The sequence below is a fragment of the Haemorhous mexicanus genome, chromosome 3 (assembly GCF_027477595.1).
Source record: "Haemorhous mexicanus isolate bHaeMex1 chromosome 3, bHaeMex1.pri, whole genome shotgun sequence".
In the NCBI taxonomy this organism is placed as follows: Eukaryota; Metazoa; Chordata; class Aves; order Passeriformes; family Fringillidae; genus Haemorhous; species Haemorhous mexicanus.
Window position 1 is genome coordinate 9,579,296 of NC_082343.1, and position 22,279 is coordinate 9,601,574.

A 22,279-nucleotide genomic window follows, 5' to 3' on the forward strand; every position below is an offset into this window, starting at 1 on the left:
GGATCTGTCACCGGCCGGGATCTGACACTGCTCGGGATCTGTCACTGCCCGGGATCTGACACCGGCCGGGATCTGTCACTGCCCGGGATCTGACACCGGCAGGGATCTGTCACTGCCCGGGATCTGTCACTGCCCAGGATCTGTCACCGGCAGGGATCTGACACCGGCAGGGATCTGTCACCGGCCGGGATCTGACACTGTCCGGGATCTGACACTGTCCGGGATCCGTCACCGGCCGGGACCTGTCACCGGCCCCGCCGCTCCCCGGTGTGACACCAGCCGGGGTGTCCCTTGTCACCCAGGCTTGGTGCCTGCAGGCTCCGCTCCCCGCCGGTGCTCAGGGCCCCTGGGGGATGCTCATGCCCAGCCGTGAGTGTCGGTGCTCAGCTCTGAGCCAGTAGATCTCCTCCTTCCTAACCCATTTGAGTCTTCCAATCACTTCTTATCTTCTCCTACATTGCTGCCTAATTTGATCTTTCTGGTTATGGAAAAGTCTTCTTGTTTGTAAACATCACTTCTGTCTTCCTCCCAAAAAAAACTGCAGCAGACCAGAGGTATCTCACAAATTCAAAACCTGGAAGTCAGATTTCCTCCCCAGCACAGATCAGGTTTGTCTTAACAGACCTATCAATAATGAAAATTCTGAGGTTTTGAGTTGGTTAATGTCCTGGTTTTCCTACAGAGACTGTATGAGTAATGACATCAGCATTGCATACATCAGCTGGCATACTCTATAAATCATGATATATATCCAAGAAATAAAGAACATTTTGCTGAAGGAAACATAGATAGGTCATGACCTGCACATTGCCTTTTCTTTTTTTGACAGCACAAGGTAAGGTGTTAAGTTATTCATGGATGGAAAAAATTAATTTTAAAAAATAGCTGCTCTCATAGCAGCTAAAAAAAAAATTCCAGGCAGCTTATTTCTACTAGGAGGTGCTCTTGGACCTGGGATTGGATGTGCCTCTGCATCTGTTTTCAGATGCATCCTCAGTGTGTGTTCTCTTCACAGTGCTGTGTGGTTTAGCTTAAAACACCTCACAGCCCAGGGAATCACAGAGCACCTGGGACTCAGATCCTGAAGCCATTCCCTCTTCCCAGTTTGGGTACGTGCTCTTTATCAGGATTCCAAAATTATAGGTAATTCCGACTGATAGATAATTTTGTGGCTCATCTCTGTTGGTTGCATAATGAAGCACAAGAAGCAAAGATATTCCATAGAGCTAAGATCAATGTGTTAGACCAATAAGCAGAATGAAATCCAGTAATGGACTACTCAATATTTTATGCAAGTTTTCCTGTAGCAAGGTGGATTTTGGGTTTGGGTTTTGTGGTTTTTTTTGGGTTTTTTTTTTTGGTTTTTTTGGTTTTCTTTTTGTTTGTTTGTTTGGTTGGGTTTTTTGGGTTTTTTGTGTTTTTTTTTTTTTTTCTTATAGCCTAAAGTATAATTCTTGCATACACACTAGATTTAAATGCAAAACCTTTTTTCTTCTTCATGTATGTAGGAAAAATGCTTGCAGTTAACCCATTCTCAGTGTGACTCCTGCATGTGCTTTTTTCCGGCTTTGAGCCTCAGTGTGAAAACCATCCATACCTCTTCTAAATACAAGAAATATTTGTAGCTACAGTTTATGGTTTGAAATGAACCATAAATTACCACCCAGCTGGATTTATTAGAGCTTATTTGGGTTTGTGTGATTCACACTCGGTATTTTTCTGGCTGCATTGTTTCTCCAGGTGTAGGAACCAATGGACTATAGTTTCTGGAAGGCCGTGCACAGATCTGAAAGGTCCAAATCCAACAAGGCCAAAGACTGGACGAGCTTAGCACAAGGTCCCTTTATTTCCACACCCAGTTAGATCTGAGCATCCTTGCTGCTGGCTACACCACAGAGAGGGTTAGCTCCTGCCAGCTGGTGTCCTGATCTGCCTCCTTCCTCCCATGTCCTCAGTTCCACTTCCCTGGGGATTGAGGTCGGTGGGCAGAAAAGGCTCCTTCCCTGGCAGATCAGAGCATGGCTCAGTTTCTGTAGTCCTCCATGGTGGCTGTCCCACGGGGTTCCTCACTTCAGGAGAGCCTGCAGTGGCACGCCCTCGGGAGTGCTGGCTTCTGGCGGCACTTTTACTCTGGAAGAAAATAAATCACATTTGGGCTGATGGGCAGAAAAGCAGGCAGGCCAACCGGCCAACAACCCAACTGGGCTGTCCCTCCTTCCCCTGCCGCGCACAGCTGGGGAATTGCAGGCAGCAGAGGGGGATGTCCCCTCTCCTCGTCCGCATCCACGTGCAGGGCAGGAGGGAGGTGACTCACTGTGGCTTCTCGATGTCCTCGATGCCCTCGGGAAGGCGCGTGTTGAGCGTCTCCGGGAGCAGGAAGGCTGCGGCGCCGCTGCACACCGCCATGCCGCAGTATGTCACCTCGGGCAGGGACCGCCACACCTCGTCCAGCAGGAACACCAGCGGGGCCAGGGCCCCTCCCAGGCGTGCCAGGAAGGAGGTGTACCCCATCCCGTTCTGCCTGGAAAGGTGCAGACCACCACAGGAAACAGAGGGCTACTTGTGTCGTGTCAGACCTCTGCACTTTTCCCTGCAATTTTCTCTGAGTGTTGAGGCTTTTTCCCCCCTGGTTCTTCCCTCTACCATTTTAAAATTTTTTTCTTAATATCTTACTAAAATCATCATCTATCCCAGAGATCAACTGTAGCTGCTGTGAGAAATAGGTTTATGTCTATTGTGAGAAAGAAGCTGCAGTTCCACACAAAGAACACCCGCTCTAAAGCTGTTTCCACTTTAAATGTCTAAACCCTGAGAGCATTTTCTAATAGTAAGACTAGTGAGTCTTCCAACCTGCTCAGAGCAAATCCAAGTTTCTCCTTCTCCCAGGTACTTCCAGGCAGGTGGCATACACTAGAGATAGCTGTGAGCATTTTTGGTCCAAGGAAGGAGCCCTTGGAGATGAGACCAGAAGTAAGATCTAATTTTGAGGGGATGTGTGGCATTTCACGCTCATGACAAAGATCCTGCTTGTGCATATACAGAACAAGTACTGCAGAAGGAACCAACAATTTTGTCTTTGCCAATGTCTTTGAGCATGAAAGATACAAACTGATCTGGGATAAGAGGCAGCAGATCAGTGTGGCCACTTTGGTTTAAATGTGAATCTTTCCCTGCGTGCAACAGACCTTTGAAAGCTGAAGGACTAAATGGCAGAGGAGGGTACTCTGGGCCGGAAGGGACAGAAGTGAAGTAGCCCATAGCGCCTGCTGTGATTCATGAGGCTTTTTTCAGACTTCCACAAAGAAATCAGTGAGGTGATGCCCTCCACCAGACTTATCTATATCCCAGCCTATGCAAATGCTAAATCTGGTGTTATGTTACCATTCCCCAGGTATGTCAAATAAACTCTGTTTTTCCTCCTGACAGGCTGGTTAATGCCTGCTTTAATATCATCCAATGTCCAAAAGACTCTCAAACATGTGGTAATATGTGTTCCTTGAAAAACTTGGTATTTCAAGTTATTATTTTCAGGTTCTTTTAACAGTTCCCGACAGATTATAACAGGGAACAAAGACTTTACTAAGCACAGGTGCTTTATGGAGTGCAAAGATCTTCCCACACAGAATACTCCTCACCTTTCCATTCATCTTCCTGTCATCACAACCTAACCACCCACAACCCAGGTGAACAAAACTGTGGCTTTCTGCCTCTCTCTTGTGAGTATATGAAATCCCTAGAACCTGCTAGTTCCAGAGGCAAGGGGCCAGTGCTGCAGGGTAGTCACCAGCACATCCTGCTGTGCTGATGGCCTGAGCACCCCAGCCAGGCCCTGGGGTGTGCTCAGGTGGGTGTCATCTCTTACCTCAGAATGGTGGGGTAGAGCTCTGAGGTGTACAGGAAGACCGTGGTGAAGGCAGCTTCTGAGCAACCCTTGCCCAAAATGGCCACTACTGAACGCAGGGAGGTGAAAGCTGGGGGAAAGGAAAGGCATTTATGGCAGTGAGCTGCCTCTGGGAAGGAACTTCCAGGTCTAAGGAGGGAGAAGGTTCAGTGCTCCCACATAGCTTCTTAGCCCTGGAGCTGCTTCTTAGCCCTGGAGCTTGACAGTGACTGGAAACCATCTGCTGTGACCAGATATTGGGGTTAGCCCGCATTAGTGACCTTGTCTCGTGGACACCCTTCAGGTGGAGGACTTCTCTACAAAGAATTGCCTATGGACAAATCCACGGCTCTCCTTCTCCAGCACTGCACCACGTGGACTCCCTCCCCCTTTAGCCAGCACTGTGTAGAGCAGAAGAGCCTCTCACACTTGGGGATGACGATGTTGGCTCCTATGCAGACTCCAGCCAGGATGAGTGTCCACGCCTGGCTCTGCCGCCGGCCGATTCGGTTCACCAGCACGTACATGGCCATCTTGGCTGGAATCTCAATGACACCAAAGACAAACTGGGAGAGGTAGATGCTGAGCCCAAAGCCAGTCAGGTTCATGCTCAAGCCGTAATAAGAGAAGGCAACACCAAACCTGCAAGGAGCGGGTGCAGTTGGGACCAAGGGAAATCCCTCTGGGAACTGCAGGAGGAATTCCTCCCCTGCCCCCTGGGAAGTGACACTGCTTACCACACCACACCAGAACACAAAGAGATCTTCCTCAGGACTGGGGTCCTGAACAAGCTGATGTAGGAGTAACTCCCTCCCATGTTTTTGTCTGTTGCCATCCTTGTGAGGGCCTGGCAGAGATGGAAAGAAGGAAATAGCTCAGCTGCTGTGCTGTTAGGGTGCAGACATGAAACCCCAGACAGGCTGGGGACTTTGCCCTTCCCAGCTTCAGATCCACCTTGGATTTTCCATACATTCTGTTTGCAGAACTGTTCTTTGAGCATACATTTTCAGAGTCATATCTTCCTACAACTTTACAGATTGCCTGCTATTTTAGACCTCTTTTTCTTCTCATGGTTTCTTCTTCCCTCTCACCTACATGCCCCAGGTAGCAGAGAGGTCTGTAGAGAAATGGCAGATGGAAAAGTCAGTGTTGGCCAGTTCCACCTCTTCCCCACGTGGCTGCCTGCTGTTGTATGAAAAGCCAGCAGTGAGCTTCATGCTTTGTTCTTAGGAGTGCATTCATTTAAAGAGTAATTATTTATCCATCTACTTATATAAATACAGAATACCTAAAAAGTCAGGCGCTGAAAAGAAGTTCTTCACTGCCTGTGCAGAAGAAGAGACTGCTTGTTCAAAAAGCTTTTTGGCAATTGATTGAGGAGTAAGTACCAGCAGAGTTAATAAGTTCTACTCACTGTGTATTTAATCCAGGGCTTGGTCCACTGAGGCCTCTTGCCATGGCAAAAACGAGTGGAAAGACATTTCACCTAATGGACGGGATTTCTGGCCTTATGGGAGCTGAGCTGGAGCTTTATCTTTAGGAGTGAATTTCTGCTTTCTAGAGGAAAATGCCCACAGTGCCCCACAGACCACACTGCAGGCCAAGCATTGCTCCAGGTATCAAGCAGAAGCAAAACAGAGAGACAAAGTGGGAAAAGAAGAACGCGTGTCTGGATCTCCAGTTCCTTACCTCTGGTGAGACAGCAAAGTCTTTCCTTCCATTCATTCTTGCACATCTGAGCAGGTGCCTGTGGGCTTGCTTCACTTTGCCCTTGGCTATGAGCCACCTGGCCGACTCTGGGACCCACCTGCAGGTGCAAGGAGAGGAGACTGTTCCTCTTGGAGCTGCCTGTTTTCCACCCCATGTCCATGGCTCTGGCATCTTCTCCATGAGACTTCCACCTAAATATAACATCTGTGGTGCATGGGAAGAGTAGTGGGGCACCCTTTTGACAGGCACCGGCTCTTCTACCCCTAAAAGCTGAGCTGGTTGAAGTTCCAAACTCTTACCAATTAAAACTGGCCCCAGGGAGTTTTTACTTACATATTTGTGCTTTCTGGGACTCTTTAAGCTTTGAAATTGAAATTGTCAGCCATTAAAAACCACAATGTAGAAAGGATTCAGTGAGCTCTATACATACTTTGTTAGTTGCTAAAATGATTTGGTTTTCACAATAATCAAAGCCTTCTGCACACTGGAGTCTCCCACTAGAATGGTCTGAGACCAGATCCCTACAATGAAATGTTTGTGATTCATGTGCCCTAAATCAGATTGCAGTAAAACTAATGAGCAACTGTTGTCACTATTCAAGCAGGAATTGAAAATGATGTGTAGAGCAAAAATGTTTGGAGAATTGGTCTTGTTGAAAGTTTTCATCTCCTTCCAACAGGCTTGCAACCTTGGGAAATATAAAGAAGGAAAGATGGCATTTTGCAGTCATTGCCACTGTCTGTAGAGAGTAATACCATGTCTTTTGGTTGTCTAATGCCTCCACTGAGTTCTGACATTGTGTCAGTAATATCTAAAGAGTGCTAAATTAGATTTTAATTCCATACTTCAGAGGCTTTTAATTTTCTGCAGTCGCTGACCTTATGGGTGCTTGAAAACTAGAGTATAATTTGTTGGAGAACTAATCTCCATAAAAGATAGTAACATAAGAAGAGAAATCAAACAGTTATGATGAAAAGGGAGGGGGTCCAAATGCATCTGTGAATTTCAGCTCTTCCAAGGACTCAGTTTTTTATGGCTGGTTGCCCTAGAAAGAGAGCAAAACAACCTGAACTAAAAAAGTCAGCAGGATACCTATTTTAGTTGTGTTGGACTTGATCAGTGAAATACCAGAAGTCACTCTTCAGACTGTTAATAAATCAACTCTGTATTCTAATTTGTATTACTACATGGGGAAATAAAAAAAAAAAAAAGATGGAAAAATGAAAGTTTCTTTGATTAAATGAACCATCTCCCATTTTAAGGCTTAGGAGATGTCAGGTATTTTTAAATAAGGCCACAGGGGGAAATTGCCCATAGAAAGCAGGTGTATTTGGCCCATCAGCATGGTTGCACACCTGAGAAAAGCCTTGGGAAGTGCAGAGATAAATGAACTTGACCTAGCCTGAAGGTGTGGCTTTCATGGAAAATTCGGTATCCTTCCCAGTGAGGTGGGGACAGGGAATGGATAAATGTTTTATCTTGAGTTTACTCAGGATTAAAACCTGGATCTGGTTGAGTGTTCCTTTATTGGAATCTCTTTTCTTTACTCTGAGCCACATCTGACAGAGCTGGCAGCACCAAATCCTGCTTCCACCTGTCATCCTAATGCCTCAGCCTCATTCCTGCCTCCTCCTTGTCCCCAAAACTGTGATGTAACCTTGGGAGAGACAAAACCCAGGCCACTCTGTTGGGAAGGATGAAAGCTTGACAAAAAAGTTTCACAGACATGCATGTCTAGCAGAAAGATTTTTGAATGTAGAGTCTGATGAAGGAATGGAGATGGAAACAAGTTTTGATATAGAAGAAAAGAATTGCTGAGCCAGTCTTACTGGGTAACCAAGGAGGCAAAGGGTCTGTTAGTTAGAAGGGTTTTTTTATGATTTAGAGCAAAGGATAAACTTACTTCAAACAAGAAGATGTTTTTATTAAGCAGAAAGATAGCACAGGAAAACAAGTCAGCAAATGTTGCAAGTAGAAAAAAGGTCTCGGATTTTTCCACTGCAAGAAAAGTGAAAAACAACTTCTAGCTTAAGCTTTAATGTACTAATATTTAGTGATTGGAGAATAGTAACATGAACATGGTAATTATAGCAGTTATGATAGGCTGTAGATAAAAGTTAAGGTATAGATTGGTTCTTCTGTATTAAGATGCTCAACGAAGGAAAGTATATAATGCCTTGTAACCTAAGCTAAGGGTGTCCAGGCCTGCCTGCAGCTGGAGCTGACAGCTGTAGGCACAGGCTCTGTCACCCACCACCCTGGGCTGCTGTAATGTCTTGGATGGAATAAACTGCATTTTGGAGAGCCCCTAGAGTCCCACATCCCTCATTTAAGCTCTTACACCACTCCAGTTTTCTGAGCTGCCACACTTGGGCAATCCAGATACAGGACACAGGTGAGTCCTGCTCATCCTGAGGCTGCTGAATGAATCCTAGGATCCACAGAGGAGGCAAATCCCAGTGTGCTTCCTTTCTGGTGGCTGCACTCACCACAGGCAGATGATGCTCAGGAGGCAAGGTGCAGTCACAGTCACCAGCAGCCAGTGCCATTCCCTCACCAAGTAGGCTGCCAGGGCCAGCAGCATGTTCCCAATGCTCCAGAAGATGCTGATCAGGATCCCGGTGAAGGTGCGGTGCTGGACGTCCACCCACTCCATCCCTGCAAGAGGGAGGCAGCATCCAGCTGGGACATGCAGGATTTCTCCAGGAAGGGAGGGCCTGCAGGGCTTTTTCACAAGGGCAGGGCAAGGGAACATCCCTGGTCTGCTCCTTCACAAAGTTCCCCTCTTTGGCTGATATTTGGAATATTAAAATATTCAGCCACAGTACTTAGGCTGTTTCAAAGCTGTCAGCCACTAAAATAAAACTTCAGGAAAAGAAATACTGGACATGTGTTAAGGAACAGTGCTAAAACCACTCTTGGTGATATTTTTTTTATCCCATTCAAGAGCATTCACTTGGTCTCCTTCATCAACCAGATTTTTTTTTCCCCTAACCATCTTGCCTGCACAGTTTCCCATTTCTCTCTCATTATTCCCATTTCCACTCATTATTTCAGATGAAAGAAGTAGATTGGGAAGAATTGTTGTTCACATGGAGCCCACCCAGAGCAGACAGCAGCAAAAGTGTAAAGCCAGCTGGGGTTCTCCTTGTTTGTGTGTGTGAACTAAAAGCCAGTTTTCCTCCAAAGGTTTGGACATCTTGCTACAACCTCTAACAACCAGAAATGCTCCTACCAAGCTCTACTATGACTTTCAGGAATCAGCCTTTATAGCAATAAACAAACACTGCAGGCCTTGGGATTTGTCATGTCTTGTGTGGGCTTTTCCAATACTGAAGCCATTATAGCATTGACTAGATCTGCAAAACTCCTGGAAAGTTCTGCTGCAACTGTTGATTGTTCTTGGGTACAACACTTTTTGCCCAGTATGTCCCAACTGCATCTATAAAATTATCCAGTGGTTTACTGAATATCCTGAAATCTGGAGCTTGTTTTTATGGTGCAATTACTTAAATTCTTCAGCTTCAGTTTTGCCTAGCTCTGTGTGATTTAAAAAAAATTTTTGGTAGTTCTTCTCATTGTAAAACACAGATTGGCAGCTTAGGAAAACTGAGCAGTTTTTTGGAGGAAAACTCGAAACTGGGGAAGTAGAAACACCCTGTAAATGACACACCATCCTCTTGTGCTGAGGACAGGGCAATGCTGCTGAATTGTCCTAAGTGTGTGCTTGAAAGGTGAGAACTTTGTAGGAGTGGAAAAGGGGCAGAGACTTTGGAGTGTGGCTTTGATTGTGTTGCTGATGCTGCTTGACAGGAATTGGGTAGCTTGTTGCAACAGAAGTACTAACAAGTGGTTGCTGTATTTTGAGTAGACTGTTAAATATTAATTGGACCAACAGCAAATTGTAATTCTGGGATCCTTGCGAGAGGGAAATTGCACGCGCAGCGATTCCCAGACCCCTGTTCCTACCAATCCTGCCCTGCCTGGTAGAGAATTCCCTTCCCACCCTCTGTCTGCCAGGAGCCCCCCTGGCAGCCACAGCCCCCCACACTCACCCAAAGGCAGGACAATCAGGGACAGGCCACTCAGGGCCAGCCCGGTGAGGGTCCGTGTGATGGCCAGCATTGTGTAGGACACGGAGGCGGCGCTGAGCATCCCAAAAAACAGGGAGCATGCCAGGGACAGCTGCAGCATGGTCTTCCTTCCAAACCTGCCATGAGCACAGGCTGGGTTACACTGGCTGGAAACCTGTCATGGGAGCAGGGTTTGAAATGGGCAAACCAGAGATTGTAGAAGAAAAGTAAAGGATGCAGCGTGCTGGAGAGGGGGAAATGGCTCTGGGTCAAGCTGGTGCCACAGTGGTGCAATCCCATGCAGAGGCCACTCCATAAACATTGGGAGTCTCCACTGGAAAGACCAGTGCTGCTCAGAACAACAAATCTGGCTCTCCTGGCAAACAGCACCACCAAAAGCTGTGATGCCAGCTTCAAAATCCGTGTTGCTGTCACACCCTGCTCCAGTGTCAATGTCCTTCTCCCGTGGCTTACTCAGGACTGGCCACTGCCATCACTCTCAAGGAGGAAACAGAGCTGTGACACTTTCACCCCGCTCTTTGGAAGGAAAAGGAAGGAATCCAATTGTCTGCCCAATGTGCAAATAGCCCTGAAATCCTGGGGGGTTTCTGAGGAATCTGCCAGGATGTTGTTCCCCTGGGGTCTCCTTACCTTGTTTGTCCAGAGTCCTGTGTGGAGAGTGTGGAGAAATACAAAACATTAAATTCACACAAATGCAATATAAATGTATATAAACACACACACACACTCTCACAGACAGAGAAATACGTCTGCACAAATTTCTGCACAACCTATGAAAATCTAAAAATCAAAATGGAGCACAAGGTGTGGGTCTCCTGATGAACATCAGCACTGCCTGTTAGGAAAGCTTAGGCTCAAGCAGCAGCAGTAGATTAAGCCTGCCTGCAGGTGTTGTTCAGTCCACAAGGACTGAAATCCTGCTCTGATCCTGGCATTAGGGCTCTCCCAGTGGCCCCCTGAGAAGGATGGTGGAAGGAATGATTGCTCCAGGGGAAAAAGTGGCATGCCAGGACATAATGCCACAGTAACATTCCCAAAAATAATCATAAAATACTTCATTCAGCAGATGATAAATGCACCTACTGGCAAAACCCCCCAGCTTGTGGCTTGGGTACAGGGAGTTTGCTAGATCTGCTTTGAAATTTAAGCTGGGATAGTTTGTAAAAGACACCTCGATGCCCCTGGGTCAGAACAGGAAGCACCCAGAAACCCCCCAGAGATGGATCCAGTTTCCAATGGGTGACTGTCCAAGAAAGAAGATACATTTTGTAAATGAAGATTTTCCTTGAAAACACAGTAAGAAGGGTATAAAGCCATAATATTCCCTGCAGGAGTCAAGGCAGCTATTTAAGGAGCCATTATTAGACTCTCAGGAAATGCTCACTACTTGCTAGGAAAATCAGGAATGAGCTGGCAGGATTGAACTGCAGGATATAGGGAGGGTGCTGGAAATAATGCTACTAAAATTGTCTTCAAAAGAGAGTGGTAGGAAAGCACAACTTCTGAAAGATTGTAGAAAATACAATAAAAGGGGCAGACTGCAGAAACATAAAAATTAATAAAAAAGCCATTTTCATACAAAAACCCCAATCTGGAAGTCTGCCAAAGCATTATTGAACCAATTCAGTACAAGGGTAAGGTACAAAAGGAGTCTTTGGAGAAGAGCAGACAATAACAGAAACAATATATATGTATTTTTGCATATATTTGTTCACAGTGAAGGTTTTTGGAGGGTTTACCTGGGTAAAATTTGTCAGTAGTGCAGCTCTCAAATCCAAATATCTGTAATGGCTTAGAGAAAACCTGAACCTGAACAGTAGCAAAATGCCAGATGATTTTCCCCCTGGAGCACCCAGAGATGAAATCTCTGCCTCACTGTTAGCACAAAGAAGTGGGATCCCATCTCTGTCAGAGAAAAGGAAGGTTGCTAATGGGAGGTTGACTTTCAAGAGATGGTAGGGGAGATGTGGGGGTGACATCTGAGGTTTAACCTAATGATTCTTAATCTTCCTCTTGCTTCCCTAGCCACTACTCATTGCTGTGTGGATGTTTGCCTAGAGCAAAGCTCTGTTTAGCTGTATAATGCCAAAATCTTCCCAGTGAGTAGCTGTGGTCAGCTCAGAGCCTCCATTTTAAATGAGAGGTTTAAATTCTTTCTCTATTTTAGATTAATCTGCCCTGAAATTCTGTCTTCTGATTGTCTCATCCAGTCACAGAGTCCTTTAGCTCCTTCTGCAAAGTCTCCACCCTCTGACCTCATCTCTGCCAGAGTCAGCATCCCCTCCCCACTTGCTCCCTTCCCAGATTATTTATGAATGCTCTGAAAAGCACAAAAATCCAAGCAAAGGCTGCTCCCCTGTCATAATGGAGCACTTGCATCTCCTCTCTTCTTCCTGGCTTTTACTTGTTCAGTCATGCTGAGACCTTCCTTCTTACCCTGGGGCAGATCAGTGTCTGAAGGAGTGTTTGATAAGGAGGCTGAGATGGTGTCTCCTCTGCTGACATGCCTGCTGATCCATGCAAAGAAATCCTGTACATTTGTAAGGCTTGGATCTTTTGGAAAGCCCAGCTGATCCTTCACTGGTGTGTCCTACCTCGCCCTGGGGCTCTGGCTCCACCTTTCGGAGGAGTTTCTGCCAATTTGCCTGGTGCAGACAGAGGTCAGGCTGCCTGGCACTTCTGAGATCTTATCTGGAGACCAGTTAAAAGCTTTTCTCTCCCCAAGATGCTGTAGGGCTCCAGGACAATGTCTCCTTACTCCTGGCATTTAACTGGCATTCCTCTGGTGTATTTCTCTCTGCCTTCTTCTGTCAGCTCCTTTCAAAGCTCCAGCTCCAGCACCTGCCTCTACACATTCTCCCACTGTGAGCACAGACTCATTTATGTCTCACAATACAGTATTTTTATTTCCAGATGCTCCTTTTTTGCCTTGATCCTCTGCTGACTCTTCCCCCTCACAATCCATTTGTGAAACAAATTCCTTTTCATTTTGTGCTACCTTGTGTTGTCTTATTTTCTGCCATATTTTGTCCTGCTCCTTTTCTCAATTCTGAATTTCTCTTCCTCCAGCTGTGCTATAAAACTATTGTGATTACAAAGCCAAGGCACACAGTTTGAAAATCATGCAGGTGTCTTGGGTCCTTGTACAAGCATAGCCATGTACCCATGGGTAAATACATGGATGTAAAAATTCCCATCTGCAGCACTAAAGTCTCTGGGTCCTTCACACTTCAGGTTCCCCTCTGCAGTGATTTTGCAGCTTGCTGTACTCTAATTCCTCCCAGAGGAAGGAAATCAGGAAGCCATTTCCCAATAATGAATAATGTACAGGGAACAGCACATCCCAACTGCGTGCCTGGACTCTCTGTCCTCTGACGGGTTTCCTGGTTTTGCTGTTTGCAAAAATATTTAGTTTCTTATCTGATGCCCTTTCTAGATTATTACTTGTATTTATTTTTCAGGTTTATATTATCACATCCTAACATTTAACCAGAGTGAGCAGATTTGTTTCTGTTTTCTTCATTGCTTCACCTCCTCCTTAAGGAATAAAAACCTCCCTGCTTGTAAAGAATCTCCTTTACCCTGATTCTCTAGGAATGACAGAGTCAGATTTTGCTTGCTGGAAACTTTTTTAAGCTATGGCAAGAAATTGCTCTGAGCCCCTCACTTGGGTGTCATTAGCCAATTTGTGTATAATTTGCAAGGAGTGAATTTGTGTATAATTTGCACACTTTTAGCCTTTTCGTCCAGCTTTGTATTCACCAGCTTACTCCATTTTTAGACTGAAGCTGGTCTGGCAGACTGGATTTTTTTTGGTTGTTTTTTTTATTGTTCCTGCAGGACATCTGACCACAGTCAGCAGTGCATCTGACTCCTAACCAAGGCCAGAGCTGCTTCTCTGATCCAGGAAGCATTCAGTGGCTCACTGATCTGGGAAGTGTTTACTCCCAGTGAGAGGCTGGATCTCCCTTTGCAGCTGCCTTTTCTCCTTCCCCCACCCCTCTGACTGCCTGGTGGAGGTCACATGTTGGTGGCATTCTTCCTGTGAAGCCGAGGCCCTGGAGGAGCAGCCTGGGAGGGCTCAAACCTGTCGGAAAGGTCCCCGAACACCATGGCCCCCATGGTGACGCCGATGAAGAAGAAGGTTGCTGTTGCCTGGTTCAGCCCACGCTGCTCACACACGAGATCCCACTGAAACACAAGGCCAAAATGACACTTAGTGCCCAGCCCAGTCCCTGCTGCCTTCTCACAGTCCTTCATTCCAGTGCTCCTTCATTCCATTGTGTCTTGCAGTTTGTATCTGCTGAGTCTGATGGATGGCTGGGACCCTGCACTAAACTGCACATCAGACAGTGCCAGGGTCCTGGAAAATGGAAAGCTGCATCCTACAAAAGTCCCAGATATCCATCCCCACTGTGACAGCCTCTCTGTGAACACTTCATAGAAGCACAGAACCATAGAAGATGCTGAGTTGGAAGGGACCCATCAGGGTCATTGAGTTCAACTCCTGGCCCTGCACAGGACACTCCAAAAATCACCCCAAGTGCCTGAGACTGTTGTCCAAATGCTTCTGGAGCTCTGTCATGCTTGGTGCTGTGACCACTGCCCTAGGGAGCCTGTTCCAGTGCCCAACCACCCTCTGGGTGAAAAACTTTTCTCTAATATCCAACTTAAACCTCCCCTGACTCAACTTCAGGCTATTCCCATGGATCCTGTCCCTGGTCACCACAAATAAAAGATCAGTGTCTGAACCTCCACTTCCCCCTGTGGGGATGTTGAAGACCCCAATGAAGTCTCCCCTCAGTCTCCTCCAGGCTGGACAGACCAAGTGACCTTAGGCACTCCTCATAGGTCTTCCTCTCCAGACCCTTCACCATCCTCAGTAGCTGAATGTCTCTTTTATATAGTGGTGCCCAAAACTGCCCCCAGGACTTGAGGTGAGGCTGCCCCAGTGCAGAGCAGAGCAGGAGAATCCCCTCCTTTGACTGGTTGGTGATGCTGTGCCTGATGCACCCCAGGACAGGGCTGGGCATCAGAAAACTTTCCCGGGTACCATGCACGGAGTGTTCCCCATTTTCTTCTCTGGACCTCTGCCAGACCTGCCCAGGTACAAATCTCCCCCCAGCTCCCTCTCTTGTGCCCTTAGACTGCCCTGGTGAGCTGGGCATTGGCAGGGTGTCCCACTGCAGTGAGCTGTCACACCCACCCCTTAGTGAGCATTGGGGAAAGCTGTGATGATAACCAGTTTCTCTTGCCCTGACCAGTTTCCTTGGAAGTTGTCTGTGCCGGGAAGAAGGAGGGCAGAGGGGAATTAAGGTCAAATACTTGCTTTTAATACTAACCCATTGATTTCTTACTGAGGAGTTGGTTTGGACATTCATCCTTAATTAAGTTAATGAACATAATTTTACTTTCTTGGAAGGGCAAATATCACAAATCTCTACAGAATGTTGTGGCCAAGCTGCAGAGTTAATTTTCTTCTGTGTGCAAATGTGACAAAATTTAATCATCAACCCAGACTTGCAGCCTCTCTGATGAGGCCAGCTAGACCTTGAGCAACCTTTCTTGCTACAAGAGCAGAATTCCAGAGAAAGCCCTGGTCCCTTCATGGGTCCCAAGGCTGCTGGCCATGGGAGCAGCATCACGAGGCTCCATGCTCCTCCTTCTAGCCTCTCCCTCAGCACTGCTTCACATCTTTCTCCTGTGCAGAAATGAGGTACAGACCCAGGGCACACTCAACCCTCACCCCTGTGAGGAGCAGGAGTGGTTGGGTGGTGGGGAGGAAGCACCAGCTCCAGGCTAGGACTTGTCCCTGCTCCCACTGAGACAACCAGCACTATCCTTCTAACCCAACTGTGCCCCTTTTGCCTGACCAAATTTCCCCTTCCCTGAGACCTTGTGTGATTTGGACTGTTTCCCAAGGAAAGTAAAGCATTAACACCCAGAGGTATCGCTGCTAGCCCTGGAAAAGTGTTTCAGAAGGTGGGTGGTTAATATTTGATGGGCAGGGACCTTTTGCAGGCTCAAGGTTATGGCTGGTTATGAGCTCAGTGGAAGACCCTCAGAGAGAACATTTGATTTGGCAGAGAGATATTGGTGGTAAGAGAAGAGAGGTAGCACAACCCTGGTGAAGAGAAGAGAAGAGAAGAGAAGAGAAGAGAAGAGAAGAGAAGAGAAGAGAAGAGAAGAGAAGAGAAGAGAAGAGAAGAGAAGAGAAGAGAAGAGAAGAGAAGAGAAGAGAAGAGAAGAGAAGGAGAAGATCAGTAAGGAGGGGTGGCCAAGGGAATAGAAGTTATAAAGTGTTTGGAAAACCAAGAAGGGAAATCAAGAGCTCATGTGAAAGCCTGACAGATGCAATCTTGTGCAAATTCCACACAGAGAAAATCCTGTGTCTGTGTCTTTCCACTGCTATCTGACCCCCTCCCAAATCTCTCAATCATCTGGAGAAATTAGGATGATCATAATGAGAAATGTTGGCATCAATCTAAGCAGGATGAGATGCTCACAAAAATAATATTAATAAATGTTAGCTCCTATACTGAGCTTCAGACAACTTCCCCCTCCCAGGACATCTTCTCTGAACGTCCACTGGCTACAATGCACAGATTCCCCTCTCATTCTGTGCACTCAGCAAACACCTCTCCATCTTCTCAAAGCACAGAACTAATTTCAATTTTGGCTGGATCCCAGGCCAGGAATTACCTGGGTGGAGATGGTGGAGGTGAACTGTGAGTGTTCATAGACCCATCCGTGCTGGCAGTGCTGGATGATGGATTTGTTTTCTGGCTGCAGGGAGGAGTTGAGCAGCAGGTGGAACTGAGGCTGTGAGAACATCTCACAGGAGCTGAAAGTGCCATCGGGCTTCTGAGGGATGCTGATGAGCAGAACTTCCTCCGTGGTGAGATTCACAAATGCCTCTTGGTGTGGAATTGCACAGTGATGAGAGGGGGTAGCAGCAAGAAAATTGTGCAGCAGGAAATGCATGGGAAGGTTGATTCTTGAGAGGCAGAGGATAGCCAAAATCAAAATCTGGAATCTGCCAAAGCCCCCAGTTTCCAGCAAGAGATCCTCAAATTTCATCTTTCCTGTGGAGTTTGCTCATTCAGAGCAGCTAGGTACCAAGGAGCAGCAACATGAGCTTGACAAGCAGCCTCTGCTCTTGGAGCTCAGCTTCCCATGGCTTTTCATACAGCCACCTCTTGGACTTTGAGACCTTGCTAAAAGGTGCCAAAAGTCACAGTGGAACTCTCCATTTAGGGAGTAGCCAAAGAAAGGATCCTGTGTGCCCACAACACAACCCTTGCAAAAGCACCCAGCACAGGGCACCTGATCTGTTTGGAGTCCTTTCCTCCTGCTGTGGTTTTGGACAGGGACATCTGCATTAGGAAGGGAGGCTGTGGGGACAGTGCTGTGAGAGCATTCTCATCTCTCATGTGAAGGTCCTGCAGCAAACTCTGCCTGGTGTGAGCTGGTCACCAGCCAGACCCACCGGACTGTGACGGAGGCCTCGGGAGGAGCAGGGGTGTCCCACTGTGTCAGGGCATCCAAGGACACCAAGCTTGGCTGCTGAGCACCAGCCAAGTGTGTTTTGGTGTGGTTTCTGTTCAGCCATGCCCATGGAGCAGGGAGTGCAGAGAGGCTGAGAGGCTGCCAGGAAGGGAGATGTGTCTCAGGGCGGATGCAAGCAGGGAGGTGTGCCCTTTGGGGTGAAAAGGTGGATGAGGGCCACCTGCTCACCTGTGCCCTGCAAAGAATGGAAAAAGTGAAAATGTTTCCCCACAAAGTGCTTCTCTCCACCTGGAAAGGTGTTTTCCCAGGACAAAGGCAAGGAGTCGATGAGAGCTGCAGTGCTGGCTGGCAGAGAGGCTGCACCTCTCATGCTGGGGGCCATGACACACTCTGCAGGGTCCAGCCCTGTGCTGGTGTGCTCTGGGGACTGATGTGACAGCCAAAGGAGTGAATGTGCAACCCCTGACAAGGCCACAGCTGCTGCTGCCCCTGCTGCACACACTGGGGGTGAGACTGGGGCAGTTAAATTCAAAGCAGTGGGAGAAGGGGCTGACTCTGCCTGGGGTCCCTGCAGGACCTCCTCCTGCAAGTCCCCTCACACCTGGGGACAAGACATGAGCCAGCTTCCCTTGCGGCAGGTGCTCCAGGCAGACTGGGCTCATGGGATAGCACATCCCAGAAGGATGTGACCTGAGCTCAGGGGGCAGAGCATCACACAGCAAGCAGGGGCAGAACCCTGCAAAGGCCACAACTAAAGCAGAGCAGTGGAGCTGCTGAGAGCTCGCTCTGAGTTATCTCCCAGTGCATTTTCACCCTCTGTACCTCTCTCCTCGCTGTCTGCGCCCTCCCTCCTCCACCAGCCCTGCACTCCTGAGTGTTGGTAGGTGGTGATGCATCATCTCCAGCCTTTCTCCAGGCTGTTGCCCCGGGACATGCTCTGCTTTAAAGCAGCTCCAGTTTGGCCATTCACATGAAAACAGGGTTGTTTGGTGTTGGGATGCAGGCACAGCAAGGGTCTGGGCTCAGGGAATGTTGGAAGTGGTGCCGACTGCCAGGTGCTGCCTGTCTGCACTGCAGCCAAGGGCTGGGGACAAGGGGCTGTAGAGCAGCAGGTAGGGATGAGGAGACCCAAAAGAGCTTTTCCAAAAGGGCTCCTGCTGTGGCTGATGGCCCAGCCTGTGTGTCGCCCAGACATTAAGTGCTGCGAGGGCACAGAGCAGAATAACACCACAATCTGTGACCTTAAGAGACCTTCTCCCTTTTCAGCAGCATACCTGGCCACCCATGTTTCACTAATGTGCTGCCCCAGTGCCGTGGTATGAGCCATTCCAGTGCTTATCCCAGGACAGGCACAAAGGAAGCACACAGGAGTGAAGTAGGGACACCTGACAATGCTGTGCCTCCAGGGTTACAGTTTAAGCTGAAGTTGAACTAAAGGACAAATTATTTTTTTCATCACCTGTCTTCTAAGAGCAAGGGAGAGAAACTCTAATAGATGTGCTGCTGAATATTTAAACTGCAAACTGATCCAGCCTTCCCAATCAGAAATTAGATTATGGATCACTGTTCTGCAACTCCCAGGACTCTACTGCTCCTACTGCATTCCTTGAAATGTACATTGCTCTATTTCTTGAACCCAAATGTGCTCCTTTAACCAGTCATCAGCTTTAGTTAATGGTCAACACGTGTGCAAGGTCTGTGACTGACTTGACTGAATTAACAACTTGGTTAATTAGACCTGGCTCAAGCAGCTTGAACATGCCTGGTGAGAGCAGCCAGACTCCTGTGCTGCTGCTGCTGTCACACAAAACGCTGGAAGGAAGAGTTTACTTTTTACTTCACACATGAAACACTTTCTTCTGCAATCTTTCTTTCTGCTTCTTTTCAGGATGCCAACTACTCGTTGAGAGGGTTGAATTATTAAATTACTTGGTCACTAAGGTGTTAGCTTTTCTGTTTCCAGCAGTAATTTCCTAACACCTTCTATGGAGCTGCAATAGCCTGGATGGTGCAAGGAGTGAAGGACCTGATTTGCTCCTTTAGCAAATGGAGCCACCCCTCAGGTGTCTCAACTGCTGCAGAGTAGCTGGAGGTCTGATCAGTGCTTGCAGGATGGTGCTTCAATGATAATTTTCTCTGTTCTCTCCAAGTTATGTCTCAGTGCCATGAAATTCTGTGTCCATCAGAGCTGCTGAGCTGGACCTACTGTTAGAGGGCAGAGGAGTCCCCTTCTCCCTGCAGCTCAGTGCAGGCTCTGATGCCTGCAGGAGGGAGATGCAACGTGCAGAGGGAGGCTCCACTTTTTCTTTCATTTGTAAAGGCAGTTTAGACAGGGAGATCCACAGAGCTGGCAGTGTTAGCTGAGGATTCCTGCAGTGTCACTCTGAGCTGCACCGTGCTGCAGCAGCGTGTCCAAACGCTCTTGGCAGGATGTGTGCACACCAGGTTTTGTTGGAGAAGGAGAAGGTGCAGCCAGCAAAGAAGTCCTGGGGCTCCTGAGGGTCTTTGGTCATAGAAGAAAGGGAGTTTATGCCATTCTGACTTGGTGCCACATTAACAAGACTCTGCTTTCCATTGCTTGCTGTTTTACTCAGCTGCTTTGCAAACAGACTCGGTCTGGCCAAAGGTTCTTCTTACCTGTCAAAACCACAACATTGATTCTACCTTAGTGTGAAAGGACACGAGCCACTTCCATGTCTTCTGCTGTGTGTGATCATGGATCCACAGCCAGCACTTGTATGCTCCCTGCTTCCCAAACAGATCCCCCAGACCTGTCTCATGCCCCTTCTTACCCCTTCCCCTATCTCATGGAACTAATTTCATGTCATTTTCCTCTAACTGCTGCTGTTGGGAAACTGTAGCAGGGCAGAGATTCAGCCCAATCTGGCTGTATTTTACAGAGGAAAGGGCAAATTCAAACTCTCCTTCAGTCAGGGAAAGAAAGACACAGCAGGAATAGGAAGTCCAGTCCTGTGTTTTCAGGGGTGAGATTCCATCTGATTAAATCACTCTTACTTAGACGGGATAATCCTGTGTGAAGTAAAACATTGCCAGGGAACTCAAAACAAGCCACAGGGAGCAGCATGAACGGGGAATGATGACCCAGGAGCTGGGAAGACTACAGGACTGGCCATGTCCTCCTCAGCTGGGCACAGACCCAGAGTGTCAGCATGGCTGGCAGAGCCAGGGGTGGGACAGAGCTGATCAACAGCCCCAGAGACAGTGAGAGGATGAACCAGAATCCCTCCAGAGAGCCTGATGTGGAACAGGAGAAGGGCTGAAGACAAAGCAAAATCCATGCAGCACCCAGGGCAGAGGCAGGACACAGCTCAGATGGATGGGAGATACAGTCCTGAGCAGAAATGAAGTCCTAGGCCATAAGCAGAAGGTACTTGGTGGCAGGTGCAGGGCAGTAACAGCCATCAGTGTCCTCAGGGCCCTGATTCCCTGAAGGGACAGGGCTTTACATCAAAAACTCAGGGAATGCTGCATGGGGAGCTTGGAGCAGGCTTTAGCACTGACTGGAAGTGTTTTTGGAAAGCCTGTGCAGACAGTAAAGGTGTGGGAGTGAAAATACACACACTTGCACTGAGAGTACAGATGGGGAGATGGTGAGAGTGATTTGTAGGGAATTACTGAGTGGGTGAAGCAAGGTCCACTGCTCACCTTGACAGTGTTTCCCTGCCAATGTGGCCAGGTGCTTGTCAGATCCCAACAGCTCCACATCTCTATCCTGCATTTCCTCCCCTTCCCAATGGGTTCCTCCCCAGAAGGAGCAAAGAAAAGCTGCAGTGTGCAGGGAAGCTGCCCTCTCCATACAGCACCACATCTTCAGTGTTAGGATTTCTCTGTCTCCCTTCACTGATCACCTTCCTCTACTAATGATCTTGTAACACCATGTTTCTCATTTAATCTGAGCATCTCCTAGCTCCTTTCTTGGGTGACCAAGACTTCAGTTTTGACTTTTCTGCCCTGTGCTTGAATGGGGATCCTTTGCATTTTGCAGTTTCAGCAGTACAGGAACTGACTCAGGCTTCCCCTGAATCAGTAAGAAACTCAATACTCCATCTCCAACATTAACAACACACATGACAAAGAGAGCAGGGCATCTGGTATTACTTTCCAGATGGTCTTCTTGCCTCCAACCTGTTTCTTGTTTGAGGATGCAGCTTTTGTGACTACTCCTATGAGATGCTCTGTCCCAAACTGGCTGCTTATTGAGAATTTTCAATTTACATTTATGCTTTGAGGTTAAAATTCCAATACAATATTAGAGGTCTCTTCCAGCCTGAATTATCCTATGAGCCTATGGACATTACACCACAAAGTTTTGGGCTTGTTAAACCTCTTATTTTAAATCTGAGGCTTTACCTCTGTTTCAGACATGAATTAGTGAATTTAAACAGCTGGACTCAATTGTGTTATTTTCTTTTGACCTTTTTTGTACATGATGAAACCTGTGTGGATGCTGCAAGTTTCTCATGGTCTCCAGGTACTCTCTGAGACTTCAAGAAGTTTTGCCAGCTTCCTTGAAGCTACAGGCTTGAAGGACTTTTTCTCACTGGCATGAGGAAGGGTCCTTGTGTCCAGCTGACTCCAGAGCCCCATGGCTGCTCCATGGCAGCCTCCCTCTGGCATTAGAGACGAGATGAATGCAAGGTTGGGAATAACAAGCATTTCCTTGCAGTGCAGGCTTCCTCTGCAGTGTTAAGGCACTCCTGTGGTCTGCACTGGGGCTTTTCTTGTCTTGAAATACGTCAAGGTGATTGCAGAAGGAAGATCCCTGAGCCCAACAGTTTCTTTGGCTTTCCCAGATATAACAAAAGCTTCTCTGAGTAAAGATTCTGCCTCCTCCTGCAAACCTGTCTTTTCCTATTTTGTGAGGCTGTTCCAACCTGAGCAGCCTGGTTTAGTTTCTTCCTCTACTTGTCTTCTCACTTGACAAAGGCAGAGGCTGAATCCAGCACGTTGTTCCTGACAAGCCTGCCTTCCAGAGAAACTCTCATTTTGCCATCCAGGGGTGGTGATGAAGCCCATCTGGAAAAGCCCCTGCTGCAGTTCTGAAATACTTCTCAATTTCCCAGTT

At 47.5% G+C, this 22,279-nt stretch overlaps 1 protein-coding gene across 1 annotated transcript; it reads right to left on the minus strand.

The window, feature by feature from the left end:
* Positions 1 to 1,794: 1,794 nt before the first annotated feature.
* SLC22A7 (solute carrier family 22 member 7) lies at positions 1,795 to 16,764 on the minus strand. The gene is made up of 10 exons (XM_059843338.1): positions 16,387 to 16,764; positions 13,772 to 13,875; positions 9,646 to 9,800; positions 8,080 to 8,248; positions 5,570 to 5,687; positions 4,618 to 4,727; positions 4,308 to 4,522; positions 3,863 to 3,971; positions 2,315 to 2,521; positions 1,795 to 2,130 (listed from the first exon to the last, which is right to left on the minus strand). Exons 1-10 carry the CDS (start codon positions 16,762 to 16,764, stop codon positions 2,067 to 2,069), a joined length of 1,629 nt encoding a protein of 542 aa, XP_059699321.1. The 3' UTR covers positions 1,795 to 2,066.
* Positions 16,765 to 22,279: the final 5,515 nt, after the last annotated feature.